The sequence below is a fragment of the Vigna unguiculata genome, chromosome 8, assembly GCF_037176805.1.
Source record: "Vigna unguiculata cultivar grain cowpea cultivar isolate G323 ecotype 2 chromosome 8, ASM3717680v1, whole genome shotgun sequence".
Lineage (NCBI taxonomy): Eukaryota > Viridiplantae > Streptophyta > Magnoliopsida > Fabales > Fabaceae > Vigna > Vigna unguiculata.
Window position 1 is genome coordinate 37495253 of NC_140799.1, and position 19124 is coordinate 37514376.

General features: G+C 33.1%; 1 protein-coding gene across 1 annotated transcript; it reads left to right on the plus strand.

Annotated features, from left to right (window-relative positions):
* The first annotated feature begins 3788 nt into the window (after window positions 1-3788).
* LOC114194188 (clathrin heavy chain 1) lies at window positions 3789-17862 on the plus strand. Its single transcript, XM_028084282.2, has 30 exons — window positions 3789-4139; window positions 4499-4703; window positions 5553-5641; window positions 5715-5793; window positions 5933-6060; window positions 7095-7193; window positions 7301-7409; window positions 8209-8288; window positions 8362-8589; window positions 8675-8740; window positions 9314-9430; window positions 9604-9801; window positions 10204-10320; window positions 10450-10509; window positions 10687-10773; window positions 10891-10974; window positions 11063-11197; window positions 11293-11355; window positions 11456-11560; window positions 11635-11747; window positions 11875-12127; window positions 12214-12350; window positions 12431-12709; window positions 12998-14000; window positions 14257-14742; window positions 14820-14990; window positions 15071-15256; window positions 16062-16184; window positions 17116-17226; window positions 17336-17862. The coding sequence occupies exons 1-30, from the start codon at window positions 4095-4097 to the stop codon at window positions 17501-17503; spliced, it is 5124 nt and encodes a 1707-aa protein (XP_027940083.1). The 5' UTR covers window positions 3789-4094; the 3' UTR covers window positions 17504-17862.
* Window positions 17863-19124: the final 1262 nt, after the last annotated feature.

Consider the following 19124-nt stretch of genomic DNA (forward strand, 5'->3'; position numbering starts at 1 on the left):
AAGCATGACGAATCAAGCAAGAGTGTTAAAACGAGTTAGTCTGGTCCGTTTTGGTTTTGGTTCGTGTCGCCTTTGATCTATCCAAAATGGGTCGGGTCAGACTGGTTTGTCACAACAAAATGAGTTGAATTTTGTAACTTGTCTTGCTTTAGGGTGGGCTAGCCCGCCATTTTCTTTCTTATATTCTTTTTTTTTCTTTTAATTTTTTTAAATTTGTTTGTTTATAATTTTTATATATAAATTATTTTATATAATAAAAAAAATTATTTATTTTGATTATTTAAATTTTTAAGTATTAAAAAAAATGGGTTGGCGGGTTAGGCAAACCAGGTCACAATGGGTTGGTAGGTTGGAAACTTCAACCGACTCGCCTTTTACTTGGTGAGCTAGCAGGCTAGCCTGGCAAGTCTTCTTTGACATGTCTATAACAAATAGTTAAACACATAAAAAAACCTAAAGGAAAAAAAATGGTGAAAAGAATAAAAAGTATTTATGGAAAGTACTATTATATTACACCAAGTAGATGAAGAAATGGTATATAAAAACATGGTTTAAATATGATTTTGTCCTCATTTTTATTTTTGTTTAATTTTATTTTTTTAATATTGGTTAAATAATTAATAAAAGGTGAATAAAGACCGTTGTCAATTTGTAGATTCTTTCAGTTCTTTATTTTTATGTTATTTAAAAACATGTTCACGTTTTAAGTGTGTCGATCAGTGTTATGTTAAGCTTTTTATATTTAGATTGGCTGTTATTTTTTGTTCAATTCGATTTTTTTTATTTTTTAAATTAAACAATTGTGTCATTTTCTAAATAGATATAATGTTTAATTTTTATATAAATACTATATTAATATTTTTATTATAACTCACATTTTTATTAAATAATTTAAATTTAAATTTAAAATTGGTTTGAAATTAAATTGAAATTTTTAAAAGTAAGAAATAACACCATCAATTTAAGATATTAAGAAGTTAAAAATCAAATAAAGTAATATAATCGATTAATATAATGTTGTATTACATTTTTATGTGTTGTAATACTTTATGTGATTTTTAACTTCTTGAAATTTTAAACTAGTGGTATTAGTGCACCCTTTTAAAATTTATGTTCTAATTTTAAACTAACTATAACTCTAAAATAAAAATATTGAATAAAATATCATTAAAACATTTATATAAAAATTAAATTTGGTATCGATATGAAGGGATACAAAATTACTTTATTTTTAAAGAATTTATACTAAATTAAACAAAAATAACGAATATCGTAACTAAATTCAATATAAAAAGCAAACTATAACACATGGTAGGATATTAGCTTGACAAGTGAACTTTTTTTCAAAATAAGAAAAAACAATAAATTTTAAATAAAACAAAAAAACCACAAATGACATATGCCAAACACTTTTTCACCGTCTGTTACCTGTTTAAATGACTTCAACAAATCAAATAAAATTGATGAATATTAAAACAAAATTGAACAAGAGAAAATATTTTAACCAAATTGAAAAAATAAATGAAAATTATGACCAAATCAATATTTAAACTAGAAAGAAAAGAGAAAAACTATATATAAAACTATAGTGGTCAAAAAGAATGATAAATATTTTGTGTCAAGAGGTGTTGGACGTGTGTATGGAGCTGAGATAAGATTACTATTATAAATAATGGCCATATATATATATATATATAGAGAGAGAGGGAGGGAGAGTAGTGTATAGGTGTACCTTCTGATTTTGTTAAAATATTATTAAAATATTTGAAATCAAAAATATTTTGCCTCCAAAATATGATATATTTGAATTTGTTGGTTGTTATTATATGATAAACTTGTGTGTAGATGATAGTATACAAATACACCACTTGACTTAAATAAAATGGTATATTTTATTTGTTTGTCTTTCTTTCTTATTCTTTTATCTAACTAATGTAAGTTTTTGTTTATTTTTTACCCTACCTTTCTTCTCAAACATGTTTTTTTCTTATCTCATAAAAGTTTTCTTTACTTTTCATCTTTGTCTTTTGTGACTTTAAAATACTTGTTTGTTTAGCTTTAACTATCCACATTTTATGGTGGTGGTGGTTGTTCCACTTTTACTTTAAACTCTCTCACATGTTTGCAAAGATGAGTTAGAGGAATAAATAACTCATGAGCGTTATGTAAGGTTGCAAGAATAAGGAAAATCAAAGCAAACAATAAAAAATTTACGTACCAATAGTAGTTATAAATGTGTATTTAGTTATGTGCTTTTCCACACTTTTTTTTTCACTTAAGTTTGATATATAAATAATATAATTACATGTTTGATTTGATATATGTTTGATGTGAATGTAGTTGTTTAGGGAGAAAATACTATATTGTGTGGTTATAGAGTGTGCAATTCGATAGTAAGGCTATTAAGACTCTACTAATATTACACTCACATTAAAAAATATATGAGATTGTGAGAGTTGAAAGAGATTTTTATAATTTAAAAGAATGATGTGAAAAGAAACATTGTCTTGCATGTAAAATGAACTTATATCTGAGGAAGACTTAACTTTTGATACGTGACTTTGTGTTTGTGAGAGGTCATATGACAAGTGGGAAATCTTTGAGTCTAATTCAACATATAAGTCTGTTGCAAGTGTTTATGGTTATAGAATGTGCAACTCGATAATAAGATTATTTAAAACGTACTAATATTGTACTCATATAAACGAAGATATTAGGTGGTGAGAGTTGATTGGTATTTTCATAATTTGAAAGAATATGATGTAAAAATGAACATTGTCTTACCGATGAAAGGATTTTACCTATTACATGAGAACGATCTAAGTCTGAGATATGACTGTATGAATGAAATGTTATAGGACAATTATATAATCTATGAGTTTAATTGGACATATAAATATTTTGCAAGTATTTATGATGATAATTGATTATATAGGAATGAACTAAATAGATTCTTAGATATCATTGATATTACTCTTGTGAATCCATATATAAAATGTAAGAAAAATGTCTGCTTGTAATGTAGTATGTATGAAAATTTATAAATCACTAACTATGTTACTATTACAGTGACGGTTAATTAGGAATATTTGTTGTCAACTAATTAATTTCCAATTTAGACACTAAATCTCACTTTGGAAACTCCAAATAAATATACTCACAATAGGTAAACAAAAGAAAGAAAATAAAATGTAATAAAAAATTTGGGAGTGCAAACAATAATTTAGTTTAATATTTAGTTACATTCCCATAATTTTAGAATTTTTTTTATTATGAATGTACTCTAAACAAATTATCTATTAAAATCCTTTAAAACACAAAAAAATATAATAAAATAATTTTTTATAAATTAAAATTAACTTAAACTGAAAATAAAACTTTCAAAAAGTTATAGCTATATAAACATGAATTTTTCTTATGAAATAATATATTTTTTTATTTTCCTCTCCTCATCTTAAACATGAAATGATTAATCCATGTTAAACCTCTATCTAGTACAGCACACATGTGAAGAAAAATCAACCATTGTTCGTTGAAATGGAAAGAAACAAATTCTTTCTGAAAAGCCCTCTTTTTTTTTTATTTTCGCTGCGCTATTTCAAACGGACATGAAAAAGACAAGACACCCTCCTACGTGTTCAAGATCAAGGGCATGCCCTCGTAGTAAGGCACGTTGACACGGCTCCTACAGTCCCTCTTAAAGGATTTTCCATTTTTTAGCGCTATTATTAGTTTATTACCGCTCCTAAATATTTTCGCTTCTCTTGCTCGGTGTGTCTAATAGAGACGAGATTTATGCTTCTCGTATCGGCAGTGTAAACGCCAATTCAATTACACTCTCCCTCGTTTTATTCGTGTCACAAGTCCAATATCCCATTTCGTTTCCACTTCTTTCTCTTTCTCTCTCCTTCCTCTTCGCTTTGAAGAGGGTCCAAGTCTTTGGCTCCGCTGCTTCCAGATCTCGCAGCGATTTGGATCCTCCTCAAGCTCTCTCTCTACTCTCCTTCACTGTCCTGTTCCGCTCTAAATTCACGAGTTCAATCGCCGGTTGCAGATCCGAGTCTTCGATTTTCTGGTCATCGATCTAAGTCACCATGGCGGCCGCGAATGCTCCGATCACCATGAAAGAAGCCCTAACTGTGAGTTTTCATCCTTCTTCGATCTCTTTCACGCGAGCCTTGTTTTTCTCTCTTTATTGATGCACTTTACAGTTCTATTTCTGGAAGTAACAACAAGTGCACTGCCATGTGATAATTACTCAGTTTTGCTGCAAACTCGGTCAATTTTGGTCTCCTAGTCGAGTATTTTGCAATTTTAGTTTACTAGTTTGCTTACCGTTACGTATGTGCAGATCTGAGTTTTTTCTATTTTTTTTTGTTTCTTGTTTTCTGAACTGGAGAGTGTGAAGCATAATTGTTCGATGTTGCTGATGAATTGTTTTGCTAGTAGTGTATTAAGTGGCGTGATTTGTGTCATATGATCTCACTTGTGATTGCAGTTGCCGAGCATTGGCATCAATACGCAATTCATCACGTTCACACACGTGACGATGGAATCGGATAAGTATATATGTGTTCGAGAAACCTCTCCTCAGAATAGCGTGGTCATTATTGATATGACCATGCCAAATCAGCCTTTGAGGAGGCCTATCACTGCAGATTCGGCTCTTATGAATCCCAATTCTAGAATCCTTGCTTTGAAAGGTAAGACACGTGTTTCATAATCTTCTCCTGAATTTATGTCTTGCAAGTTGTGTTCTGTTACTAATACTCCCGATCGTTTATCGGGTACCTTGGTATTTACATGAATTATGTCTTTGTGGATATCAAGATCCATTGGAAGCTTGATTTCTTTGCACAATTTTCTTTTTATATATATATTTTTTTTCTTTTTGTGGACCAGATTGTTTGATGGATTGGAATAAACATGTGTAGTCAACTACAACATGCTTAGTTATTTAAACATGTGTACTTGCGCCTTGATAACTAGGGCCACATAACTGTCAAGCAGGGATCTTTGATTGGTTTAAGAAGATGAAGTAAACTGATATCCTCCGTATTTTATATTTTATACAATGAAGATATTTTATACAAGTAAGTGATATAATATTTATTGGAAAAAAGATGGACTCTATTAGATGAGGGTTTATAAATGCAGATATGTAGATATTGGAAAAAATACGTTTAAACAATGACTTTGGTCTGGTTAGTTTTAATAAAAATATATGATCATTATGTGATAAATGTTTTTTCTCCATTTTTTTCTTTTGCTAATACTTCAATAACATGCAATTTCACAATAGGCCTATCAAATATTGGAATAGTACATAAATTTTATGATGTCATGTCACGTTTGAAAAGATTCTCAACGGTTAAAATAAAATTATTCGTATTTAAGATGAGCTGCAATTTTCATAGATCATATTGCTTCCAAACGTTAAGCAATCATTGAAGTTTTCAGTTTGTTGTGCTTGTGCTTCTGTTGATGTTGTCTTTGAAATATTGTTTACTTCTGGATTTTCTTCACTTACAAGTTACTTCATTCTCTTGAAGCCCAACTGCAAGGGACTACTCAAGATCATCTACAAATATTTAATATTGAGCTGAAAGCAAAGATGAAATCATATCAGATGCCTGAGCAGGTAACTATAATGATATGGACACATATATTGTAACAGGTTCAATATTTTAACATATGTTGTTAATCGTGTATAGGTTGTCTTTTGGAAGTGGATTAGCCCCAAGATGTTGGGTCTTGTAACGCAGACCTCTGTATATCACTGGTCAATTGAAGGTAGGACGATAATTTGATTAAATCAATGAATTTGTGTGGTACACTGGTGCTATATTCTCCAGTTTATTCATGTACAGTGTGCTTGTAGTTTCTACAAATTGTTGACTAGTATATGCTTCATGATCTATGCAACTTGTAGGTGATTCTGAACCTGTTAAAATGTTTGAGAGAACAGCAAATTTGGCAAACAACCAGATAATTAATTATCGATGTGACCCTACAGAAAAATGGTTGGTCCTGATTGGCATTGCTCCTGGTTCCCCTGAGGTAGATCTCTGGTTCATGTTGTAGTCATAGTTATCAATCTCAAATAGTGATGTGGAGTCCTTGACTTTTAAATTGTTATGACAGAATTTGAATAGGGGGGATGATAATTATTCTGAAGGTTATAGGTTCAAGTTAAATAATTTACATTACAAATATATATAAGTTCTCAAAAGTACAAAATTTACATAAAGGAAATATATAATCATAATCATAATAATAAACATCATATGCTTAAACTAAACAGACTGGTCAATGATAAAAAATGTAAAGGAACCAAACAAGTTTAAGCCTACAAGAAGATGATGCCATGACATGATTGCTTGAGGGATTTCCAATGAGATGAAAAAAAAAAAAATCATAAGAGAAACACTTGGATGGATCATAGGGGTGAGCAGGTAGAACATGAATGAAAAATATTAAAAAAAGGGAGCAACTGAACAGAGACAAAGGCAGGCTTGAGTTTTCTTCTACATATCAGAACAATCAACAGAGAAGTGGTTATGTTCAGTCTTTGTGGAAGGGTTTGGTCAGAGACAACACCATTGAGTACTGTGTGTGTTGGCTGTTTGTATGAGAACAGGTGGGAGAACTGTGGGTGTTGCACTAATGAAGCTTCAAATAAAGTTTTGAACCTGTTAGGTTGTTTAGATAAAAATATGGGGTTGAAATAACAAACATATATGAAAAAATTGTTGTTTAACTTGGAAAATGGTCGGCAGAATACAAGGATTCCCTGTTCCAGTGTAGTGGAGGCAACATGCTTTGTGATATAGTTTATGACTTTCTGTATTATTCTCCACTCTGTGATGCTAAGGTGCAAATAGCACTGCTATCACATGCTATGGAGATAGTTATCTCTCATGATGAGACGCATTTCCAATTTTCTACTCTAATTTAGGATTTTCATTCGTTACCAGTTTTTACCCATGTTTCTGCTGGCTTTATTTGTGTATAATTGTGATCTTTACTGTGATTTTAACAAGACCTGACCTGACCCTTTTTGGTGTATTTATTAATATTATTTTTCATCATAGAGGCCTCAATTGGTTAAGGGAAACATGCAACTTTTCTCTGTGGATCAACAACGCAGTCAGGCTCTTGAGGCTCATGCTGCATCATTTGCCCAATTTAAAGTGCGTTTCATTTACTATTTTGCTCATTTTTTGTATAAATTTATTTAATATTTTCTTAATAGCATATGCTACTACGCCTCTGGTAAATCATGATTGTTTTTGGACAGGTTCCTGGAAATGAAAACCCTTCTGTTTTGATTTCTTTTGCCTCAAAGACGCTTAATGCTGGTCAGGTTACATCCAAGTTGCATGTTATAGAACTGGGTGCTCAGCCAGGTCTGCATATTTTTCAGCTCCTTCATGATTTATCTCTTATTGTAATTATCATGGTCACTATATGTTGTGTTGTCAAAACTGTCTCGTGTGCTGTATTGATTCTATCTTGCCTTGATGAATTTTAATGTTCATCGTAAAGCAGAAGTTGAAATTGGTTATTGTTGATAATGTGTGTCCTGTAACTGTTAATTGTTACTTAGGCCATGCTATGAGGATTTTCCATGTGTTACCATGTGTTTAAGCGATAGACAAAGTTCATCATGCATTTAGTAATTGTATTGAATTTATATTGGGTTTACCATTGTAAATATAAAGACGTATAAGTTTGAAAGTGGGGGGTGGATGAATCAGTAAATATTCATTAGATGTGATTGGTTTTGGTAGCGAATTTTCATAGCACTATATTGAAACCACTCAGTATTTTTTAAAATGGGTAAGGGTATTAAGAAATTGAACCATGTGCATGAATTGATCATCCTTATTGAGCCGGATTGGTAGAGATGTAATACTAAATAATGTGTCTCCACCTAATGGCTTAAGCTTTTTAATATTTTTCAGAGCCTCAGTAATAAAATGGTTGAGTTCTATTCTTTCTGTTCCCATTCTACTAAGAAAAAAGTTGGACATGAGCACAGGACGGGCTGTCCTCTTGATTATCCATGCTTCAAGCCCAAAAGGTTCTGGCACAAGGGGCATGTTGGAAATGCAATATGAAATCACTCACGCATCTTCACTTCACCTAACAACCTAATCTTTTTATATAGTTGGTCCATGACAAACTTTATGAATCTGTTTATAGGGAGGCCGTCATTTACGAAGAAACAAGCAGATCTTTTCTTCCCCCCTGATTTTGCTGATGATTTTCCAGTTGCCATGCAGGTACAGAAGTTGCTAGTACTTGTTCATTTTATAAACAGTATAGATATTTGATACCTACTCTGTTTTTTGGCAGATATCTCACAAATACAATTTGATTTATGTGATTACGAAACTTGGGCTACTATTTGTCTATGATTTGGAGACAGCCACTGCTGTATACAGGAACAGAATCAGTCCTGATCCTATATTTTTGACCTCAGAAGCTACATCTGTGGGAGGCTTTTATGCCATCAACAGGAGAGGCCAGGTCTTATTGGCTACTGTTAATGAACAAACCATTGTAAATTTCGTCAGTGGTCAAGTATGTTTCTGACCTTGTTATTTTTTTGTTGTAAATTGGAGTATGAAAAGATAATTTTACAAATTACATATGGTTATTGTAACAGTTAAACAATTTGGAGCTAGCCGTTAGTCTTGCCAAAAGAGGAAATCTACCTGGTGCTGAGAAACTGGTATGTTCAATTATGTAGAACTCACATCTAGTAATAGTATATTTCTTCAAGGGTGTGTTATCAGTGAGATCCAGAGTACTTGGATGCATTGTGAATTAATCTCTTGGGTTTGATGTAACTGCTAATGTTCACTTGCATGAAGTCTTGTTAGAAGCTTGCAATAAAAAGTGCAATACTTTGATGATTAATTACTCTTCCTTTCGGTTGACCCTACTTCAGTTTATTTCATAGGTGTTTGATAGACATTTCTTTTCCTTTCTGTTTTTGCTGTATATTTGTTTTAAACTTCTTTTATTTTAGAGATTCTATTTTTGTAAAAACTTTATGCTTGAGTCTTGGGAGGTATGTGACTGATCTTCATGCTGCTGTTGATCTGTTGTTTCTTTAGTTATTACCTTCACCAATGGAATTTACATGTTTTAATCTCTTCTTCAGTTATATATTTCTAAAACCTTTAATTTTGATTATTTGATTGTGCTATGTTCAAGCATCTTAAGAAATGATCTCTCTTATTGTTGTACTTTTTGGTTCTTTTATTCATGGATATGATATCCAAACTTGTTGACATTACAGGTAGTGGAACGTTTTCATGAACTGTTTGCCCAAACAAAATATAAAGAAGCTGCAGAGCTTGCAGCTGAATCTCCACAAGGAATCCTTCGAACTCCTGATACAGTTGCAAAATTTCAGGTTTGTTGACAGGATGTTGCTATCTGAGATTTTTCTCTTTTTTTTTTTTCCTCCTGCTTCATTTTCAGAGTTTTATTTTCCTGTTGTTTATCTTTAGCCTTTGGGTGCTGTCCTTTCGTTTGGTAAATAAGATTGTAAATGTTTAAAATGTTATTATCTTCTTTATATGGCAGAGTGTTCCTGTGCAAGCTGGGCAAACTCCTCCACTATTGCAGTATTTTGGAACACTTTTGACCAGGGGAAAGCTGAATTCCTTTGAATCATTAGAATTGTCACGGTTGGTTGTGAACCAGAACAAGAAAAATCTGTTGGAGAACTGGTTGGCAGAGGACAAACTTGAATGCAGCGAGGAACTAGGAGATCTTGTTAAGGTTAGGGTTGCATCAAAATTTTGAAGAATTAAATTTCATTCTTATTTATTACTCCCTTGGACTCTTAAGATAAGCACAGAATGGTCATATTTGGTGGACTTAAATGTAAGGAAATTCTAGTTCCTCAATAAGTAAGCCTTATATTTAAATGTAAGCATAATCCTTAATGAGTAATTTAGGCAATCTACCTCTTTATTGTACGAAAACAAGAATATTTAACGAACTTAACTACTATTGTTAAGAAGTGTGAAATTAGTTGAATTTTCTTATAATTGAGTCCAGAGGGAGTGCTTTGTATGTGTTCTATCTTTGAATTGTATCCCAAACAGGGTGATGATATTCCTACTGGTTTATTGTGAAATGTTGTATTCTATTAATATTTACGTGCATGCTCCCTTGTAGACTGTGGATAATGATCTTGCTTTAAAAATATATATCAAAGCCAGAGCTACACCCAAAGTTGTTGCTGCGTTTGCTGAGAGGAGGGAGTTCGACAAAATTCTGATATACTCTAAACAGGTGTTTGTTTACTTCATGAAAGAACATTGATGTTTAATTCATAGAATCATTTACTGCTATTATAACATGCATAACATTTTTCTGTACACAACTTTTCCTGAATATTGTGGTACATCTTTGTTGCTATAGGTTGGATACACACCTGACTACCTCTTCCTTCTGCAAACAATTCTCCGGACAGATCCTCAGGTGTGAGAGAAACTTCTGCAGTTCATAATATATAATTCTTTTTGTAGAACTCAAACCATTTCTTTGTAGCTCCCTTATTGTCTGCTTCCTTGTTAGATGTGTGGTAACTGTGTTCTCAACATGTACATCTAATTGATAATGTCTGCTGAAAGTTACCATTTTTATTTTGACATGCAGGGTGCTGTTAATTTTGCATTAATGATGTCTCAAATGGAGGGAGGTAGCCCAGTTGATTACAACACTATAACTGATCTCTTTCTTCAGGTTGATTATATGTTGTGATTAAGCAATTGTGATGTTAATGTGATATTTTATTTTCATAGTCATTGATGAGTGGTTCTTGAAATTAATGTTTTTTTATTTTGGTTACTTTCTTCTCAGAGAAATCTGATCCGAGAGGCAACTGCTTTTCTCCTTGATGTTTTAAAACCAAACCTACCAGAGCATGGGTTCCTTCAGACAAAGGTGCATCCTTTGTTTCCCATCTTTTATGGGCGTCTTACTCTCATACTTATTTCTCTGAAGTGATACGATCTTGTGAATTGCTGTTCAGGTGTTGGAAATAAATCTGGTGACTTTCCCTAATGTTGCTGATGCAATATTGGCTAATGGCATGTTCAGCCATTATGACCGTCCTCGTATTGCTCAACTTTGTGAAAAAGCTGGTCTTTACGTGCGAGCTTTGCAAGTAAGGATTGTCCAAATGTGCTCTATTCTGGCACTTTCTGTGTTAATCTTAAAGTTAAATTAAACTGTTGATTGATTGCAATATTCTTGGTGCAGCATTACACAGAGTTGCCAGATATAAAACGTGTGATTGTTAATACACATGCAATTGAACCTCAGGTTTATTTTCTGTTCTGCTTTTAGATCTATTTTATGGTTTAAAATTCTTCATTTGAGCTTTTAAAATACTTGTGGAGTTTTTATTAGATCTATTTTACAGTCACTTGTAGAGTTTTTTGGTACACTGTCACGAGAATGGGCATTAGAGTGCATGAAAGATTTACTGCTGGCAAATCTTAGGGGGAACCTTCAGATCATTGTGCAGGTATGGTGGTGTCCTTGTCTTCTATAACGTGGAACTTAGCAACAGTTGTTGACAAAGCTTTCTTATGTGTTCAGGTTGCTAAAGAATATTGTGAACAATTGGGTGTTGATGCCTGCATAAAAATTTTTGAGCAGTTTAGGTCGTATGAGGGATTGTATTTTTTCCTTGGATCTTACTTGAGCTCCAGGTAATTCTTTTATTCTGAAAGAAAAAATGTTTTTTTTTTTGTTGTTGTTGGTAATTGACTTCACTTATAATTGAGACATTGTCTGGGGTATTTTGCTGATGTATGTCCTCTAAATAATATGTACCAGTGAGGATCCTGACATTCACTTTAAGTACATCGAGGCAGCAGCAAAGACCGGTCAAATCAAGGAGGTTGAGCGTGTGACAAGAGAATCAAATTTCTATGATGCCGAGAAAACCAAAAACTTTCTGATGGAGGCTAAGCTTCCAGATGCACGGCCTTTGATAAATGTTTGCGATCGTTTTGGGTTTGTTCCAGATCTAACTCACTATCTGTACACAAACAACATGCTTCGCTACATCGAAGGCTATGTTCAGAAGGTATAGTGTAGTAGCCTCGCTTATCTCATGAGTGCTATCACTTTCTTCCATTCTGCTTATGTAAAACTTTGTGCCTTCCTATACAGGTAAACCCAGGGAATGCTCCTTTAGTTGTGGGGCAGCTGCTGGATGATGAATGCCCGGAAGATTTTATCAAGGGCTTGATTCTTTCTGTTCGCTCGTTACTGCCAGTGGAGCCCCTTGTGGAGGAATGCGAGAAGAGGTGGTGTTTGCCCTTTACCAATGTCCTGCTGCTTTGCACTCACGTTTCTTATTTATCCTGTCCCTTTCTTTGGTATGCAGGAATCGGCTTCGTTTGCTCACACAATTCTTGGAACATCTTGTAAGTGAGGGAAGCCAGGATGTACATGTTCACAATGCACTGGGTAAAATTATCATTGATAGCAACAACAACCCAGAACATTTCCTCACGACCAACCCATACTACGATTCTAGAGTTGTGGGCAAGTACTGTGAGAAACGTGATCCCACCTTAGCTGTGGTAGCTTATCGGCGAGGACAATGTGATGATGAACTTATCCATGTCACTAATAAAAATTCTTTGTTCAAACTGCAAGCACGGTATGTCATGGCTCCTCCTAAGTGACTTTGAATAATAAAGTCTAGTTACAATCATTAATTAGAAGACCAATGGTTAAAATTTAGTACAGCTTCGAGATTTGTCATACAAGTACATGTGTTTGATCATATTCTCAACCATTGATTTTCCTATAAATAGATGGTTATAACTGCACTTTGTACTTTAAAGTGCACTCCCTCACATTTAAAAGAACCTATATTGTATGATCCTTAATCCACCAAATCAAATTTCTTGTGTCCAATGTTCACATGCTTATATTATGATGACAGATATGTTGTTGAGAGAATGGATGGTGATCTGTGGGCCAAAGTTCTCGATCCTGATAATGACTATAGAAGGCAACTTATTGATCAGGTTGTATCCACTGCTTTGCCCGAAAGCTCAAGCCCTGAACAAGTTTCTGCAGCTGTTAAGGCTTTCATGACAGCTGATCTGCCTCATGAACTGATTGAACTTCTTGAGAAGATTGTCCTTCAGAATTCTGCATTCAGTGGGAACTTTAATTTGCAGAATCTTCTTATTTTGACAGCTATAAAGGCCGATCCATCCAGAGTTATGGATTATGTCAATAGATTGGATAATTTTGATGGGCCTGCAGTTGGAGAAATGGCTGTAGAAGCTCAGTTATTTGAGGAAGCATTTGCCATCTTTAAGAAGTTCAACTTGAATGTTCAAGCAGTCAATGTGTTGCTTGATAATATTCATAGCATTGATAGAGCTGTGGAGTTTGCTTTTAGAGTTGAAGAAGATGCTGTTTGGAGTCAGGTGGCCAAGGCTCAACTCAGGGATGGGCTAGTAAGTGATGCAATTGAATCATTTATACGAGCAGATGATTCTACACAATTTTTAGATGTTATCCGTGCTGCTGAAGATGCCAATGTTTACCATGACTTGGTGAAATACTTGCTGATGGTAAGGCAGAAAGCAAAAGAACCCAAGGTTGACAGTGAGCTCATTTATGCATATGCAAAGATTGATAGGCTAAGTGACATTGAGGAGTTCATTCTTATGCCAAATGTTGCTAATCTTCAAACTGTTGGTGACCGGTTGTATGATGAAGCGTTATATGAGGCTGCAAAAATCATATTTGCTTTTATATCTAACTGGGCCAAGTTAGCCATCACACTGGTCAAATTAAAACAGTTTCAAGGTGCTGTTGATGCAGCAAGGAAAGCTAACAGCTCAAAGACATGGAAGGAAGTTTGCTTTGCTTGTGTTGATGCAGAGGAGTTTCGTTTGGCCCAGATTTGTGGACTCAACATCATTATTCAGGTATTGTGTTGATTTTTGTTTTCTGGTGAACTGTGTGTGCGCATATAAAGTATATTTGAAAAGTTTTTTTGATTTCTGATGGGTTTGATGATCTGGTTCTTCAGTTTGTCATAGTGAAACAATTTCCCTTGAAGTATGTAGTGAATGCACGTGATTTATGATTGGAATGGTGTTGTGCTGTTATAATGCTGGTCGTTATCTTGTTGACTTTCCAATGCTTGTTGCAGTAACCTTTTCTTTTTAATTAATTTTATAGGTGGATGACTTGGAGGAAGTCAGTGAATATTACCAAAATAGAGGTTGCTTCAATGAGCTAATATCGCTCATGGAGAGTGGTTTAGGGTTAGAAAGGGCTCATATGGGCATCTTTACCGAGCTAGGAGTTCTATATGCTAGATACCGCCCTGAGAAGCTTATGGAGCATATCAAACTATTCTCAACCAGGCTCAATATTCCCAAACTCATACGAGCTTGTGATGAACAACAGCACTGGAAGGAATTGACCTATTTGTATATACAATATGATGAGTTTGATAATGCTGCAACTACCATCATGAACCATTCACCTGAAGCATGGGATCACATGCAATTCAAAGATGTTGTTGTTAAAGTTGCTAATGTGGAATTGTATTACAAGGCTGTCCACTTCTACTTGGAAGAGCATCCAGATCTTATAAATGATGTTCTGAATGTCCTTGCACTTCGTGTGGATCATGCTCGTGTTGTTGACATCTTGCGGAAGGTAAAGCAAAAAATTGTTATATATTAGTTGTTGCTCTCCATAAAACTAACATTCAATTTCCCTTTAATATGCTATAGGCTGGTCATCTTCGTCTTGTGAAACCATATATGGTTGCGGTTCAAAGCAACAATGTATCTGCTGTTAATGAAGCATTGAATGAGATATATGTTGAGGAGGAAGATTATGATAGATTGCGCGAGTCAATTGATCTGTATGATAACTTTGATCAAATAGGCCTTGCCCAAAGGGTGAGTGGCATTTGCTCTGAATTTTAACTAATTTTTGGTTTCAGTTGTGGAAACCTTATAGAATGTTATTAATGATGCAGATTGAAAAGCATGAGCTTCTTGAGATGAGACGAGTTGCTGCTTATATTTACAAGAAGGCAGGTAGGTGGAAGCAGTCTATTGCTTTATCAAAGAAGGATAACCTATACAAAGACGCCATGGAGACAGCCTCACAATCTGGAGAACGTGAACTTGCTGAGGAGTTGCTTGTTTATTTCATCGATCAGGTACTATATTCAGTTTCGAATTGCTTATACAATTCATTTTCTTGCAATATCTTACTTAATTTGGTGTACTATCTTTACTTCTATACTATTATATAAAGGAGATTCTTCTTTTTGGTGTCTACATTTTGTTTCCTATTTACCCTTTATATAACAGTTTTTTAAAGTTAAGTTAATTGTTTTACTATTTTACCCTTTAACATACACTTTTTTACAATTTAACTGTTTTTTCTTTTCTTAACTTGAACTTTTTTAAATTTAACCATTTTTAAACAAATAACTATCTATAATAAAAAAAAATTTAAAACATAAATAAAATCCCTTTGCAATAAAAATATAAAATTGATTTATATTTAATAATTTTATTATTTTTTATTATCATAAAAAAAGTGAACACACATGTGCACATGTGTTTCACTAGTTCTTGGATAATGGGTTTTGCTTAATAATTATACCATCATGCTTTGTACATTTCTATCCATACATAGTTAGGTACACTGCATCCTTCTTCACAGAAATGGTTATTGCAAACTAATGGTATTTCTTGCAGTATGTGCAATTCTAAGTCATGGATGAAAATTATTTGATTCCTAGAGTAGAGTCTATTATTTTCTTTTTTCAAAGCCCACTTCTTGTTTGTTCAGCCAGAACATATTAGTCTTACAACCCAAATTACTGATTGAAGGATTGCCATTGAAGCTTCGTACCTATGGGCTCAAGCTTTTTTGTTTGTCTTTATGGATGATCATAGTATTTTAATTTAATTATTATGTGCATTTTCTAATTTTTCTTCTCATATCTTACACAGGGAAAGAAGGAATGTTTTGCCTCATGTCTATTTGTTTGCTATGATTTGATCCGGGCAGACATTGTTCTTGAACTAGCTTGGATGCACAATATGATTGACTTTGCCTTCCCATATCTATTGCAGGTTTGCTTTTATTTTATGCTGCTAGTTTTATCACTTGTATTTATAGTATTATGATTCACTATTAACATGACTTAACTAGTCATCGATTTGTATCATAAGATGTAAACTGATTTAAAATCTTGCGGTGCATGAATGAATTATAACAATTTCTTATCATTGATAAAGGTAAAACGGTTCAACAGTTTTTTTTTTTTTTTTTTACTTTTTCATTTCTCTTTTACCAATTCTGAATAGAGAAATTTAAAAGTTATACAAGCTTAAATTGTTAAATGAAAAGGGATTGAAGGAGCACTTCTGAACTTGTTGCAAAACTGTATTTGCCACTCACTCATTCATTACATGCACTCTATTTGACTTGGTCTTATTCTTCCAAAATAGAGGTTTCACAAAATTAAGATACAACTAACAAATTGTTGTCTATTGTTGGTTCATAATTACATTGAACACTATATATCATGTATGCCGTATATCTGAACTTGTTTACTTGATACAACAAATTATGATTCACTAAAAAATTAGCTTCGTTATTTATGATTTAATCTCTATTCGGTAACCTTGGCTATAATTCAGAGCAAAGCTTTGGATATTTCCCTGAAAAGCATGCTGGCTACTAATAGTAAATTTTTTCGTCTATTGCAAAGTATGATAGTTTATGGGTTGCAATCATAATCAATCCCTTTAAAATACTTTTATGGGGAAACATTTTAATCATATTTCCTCCTTTATTATAAAACCAATCTATATTAGGCACTTAAATTATAATTACATGTTCAATTAGTACTTAGTAATGGGTGCTTAACTTCTGAATATTGTGGTTGGTCTTGTTTACTTGCGATATTACACAGTTATGCAGTAAAAATCTTGGTTTACTAATGCAGTTATTGTTTCGTAGTATCCAGAGGTTTCTCTAATCGTCATTTTTTTGCCGTAGTTTATTCGTGAGTACACTGGCAAAGTCGATGAGCTAGTGAAGGACAAAATTGAAGCACAAAACGAAGTGAAGGTTAAGGAGCAAGAAGAAAAGGAAGTAGTTGCACAACAGGTAATTATTGTGGCCATTTTATGTCAGCAGTTTGACTATTCAGAAAGGTTTGGTGTCGATAAATCCTTTCTAAGGATTGAGTATGAATGAGATTTGTTTTCTGTTGCAGAACATGTATGCTCAATTATTGCCTCTTGCTTTGCCTGCACCACCAATGCCTGGAATGGGAGGCCCAGTAGGAATGGGAGGAGGCTTTGCTCCTCCCCCTCCAATGGGTGGACTTGGGATGCCCCCAATGCCTCCTTATGGCATGCCGCCCATGGGCAGTAGCTACTGACATTTACGCCATGATGGCAAGCATAGCGTGAACTCCCCTATGAAGATCGGTGTATCGAAACTTCAAAGTTTTGCGTAGAATATCTTGTGTGATTTGGATGCAGCATTCTTTCTTTGCTTCTGGTGGTGCTGGGAGATTCCAAGTTGAAATAAGTGAAGTTTCTGTTTAGATTGTGTAGGTCTTGTAAGTTTGTTTTCTCTGGGTTGTAGTCGAGGCATTTTTTGAGCTGTGCTGGTTCTAATTAACCATAAATTTCTGTATTCTACCATTTTTCTTGTATTAAATGAGTTAGTCTTAGTTAGACCAAACAAAAAATTAATTACTCCTAGTATATACGAAATTCACGACCTTAACAACCAGCTTGATTTTGCATGTCGAGGCCTAGATTTCCTCACTTCGTAGTTGTGGAAGCTCTACCTAATCAATTATTTCCTGGCATGCTGTTTTATTGTGATTTGATTTCACATATAGTTGCAATTATGGTGAATCGACAATTGTTGTTCCATAAGCTCATTAATTTTATAATAGTGTACTAAAATATTCAGTAAGAGTCGTCTAGAAATAAAAGTATTTTATATAGGTTTTATATTAAAATAATGTTTTTATTCAAAGACAATTTCTATTAAATCCCGTTAGCGACACATGTTGACACCAACATTATGTTAGTATGTTTCAGTTCTTATTTAACGTATGATAATTTTTTTTCGGTAATATTTACCGTATTTTCTTTTTAACTTTAGCTAAGTTGAATGTAACTCAATTTCTTAAAAGTCTTAACTTTTTCTATCCTATAGTTGTGAAAGATACAACCCTTGCTACGTCTTGGTTCCCCAAATGTACCCAAAAGGATAATCTCACCGTTTGCATACACACTTGATTTTTCCCATGAAATCAATTTCTTTTCCACTTTGAAGCATTTGATTGATTCTGCTTAATCTTTCGGAAAATCAATTCGACCTTGTTTAGAGAAAACGATACTCTAAATTACACCCATTTCCATCTCGCAATTCTCTTTCAAAAGCTGCTGATGTAAGAGGTAAAAAATTATCTTATATATTAAACAAATATACAAATAAAATAAATTTGATTACATCAAATGAGTTGTTAATCTTAAAATCCAATTAATACAATCATTCTCAACAATTATTTGGTTCGGAGAGTTAAACTCGTCTTCGTAGTAAGAGTTACATTCCCGAGAATGTATTGAATATATTTAAATTTAACATTTACTTAATTTTTTACACTATATGTATGTACTATATTACTAATCCTAATGTATTTGAAAAATATATTTATACTTGTTTCATTATTTATTTATATAAGTAATTTTAAATTTCGTTTCTGTTGAGTACTTGTATACTAGTAATTATACTCTTTACAACCCTTTATTAATGTATAAAGTTAAAAAAGCAATATAAATATATCAATTAAAAACTTTTACACCTAAATTGAAAATTTACTATAGATAACTCAAACATAAATCATAATCAAATATTCAAAACATAATGTTTTCAAACTCAATATTCTAATTCTTAAACTTTATTATTGAAAAGAAAGAGTACAAAAATGACTTTTTTAAACAAAATAATCAATAGTATGTATTAGTAGTTAAACTTATTTA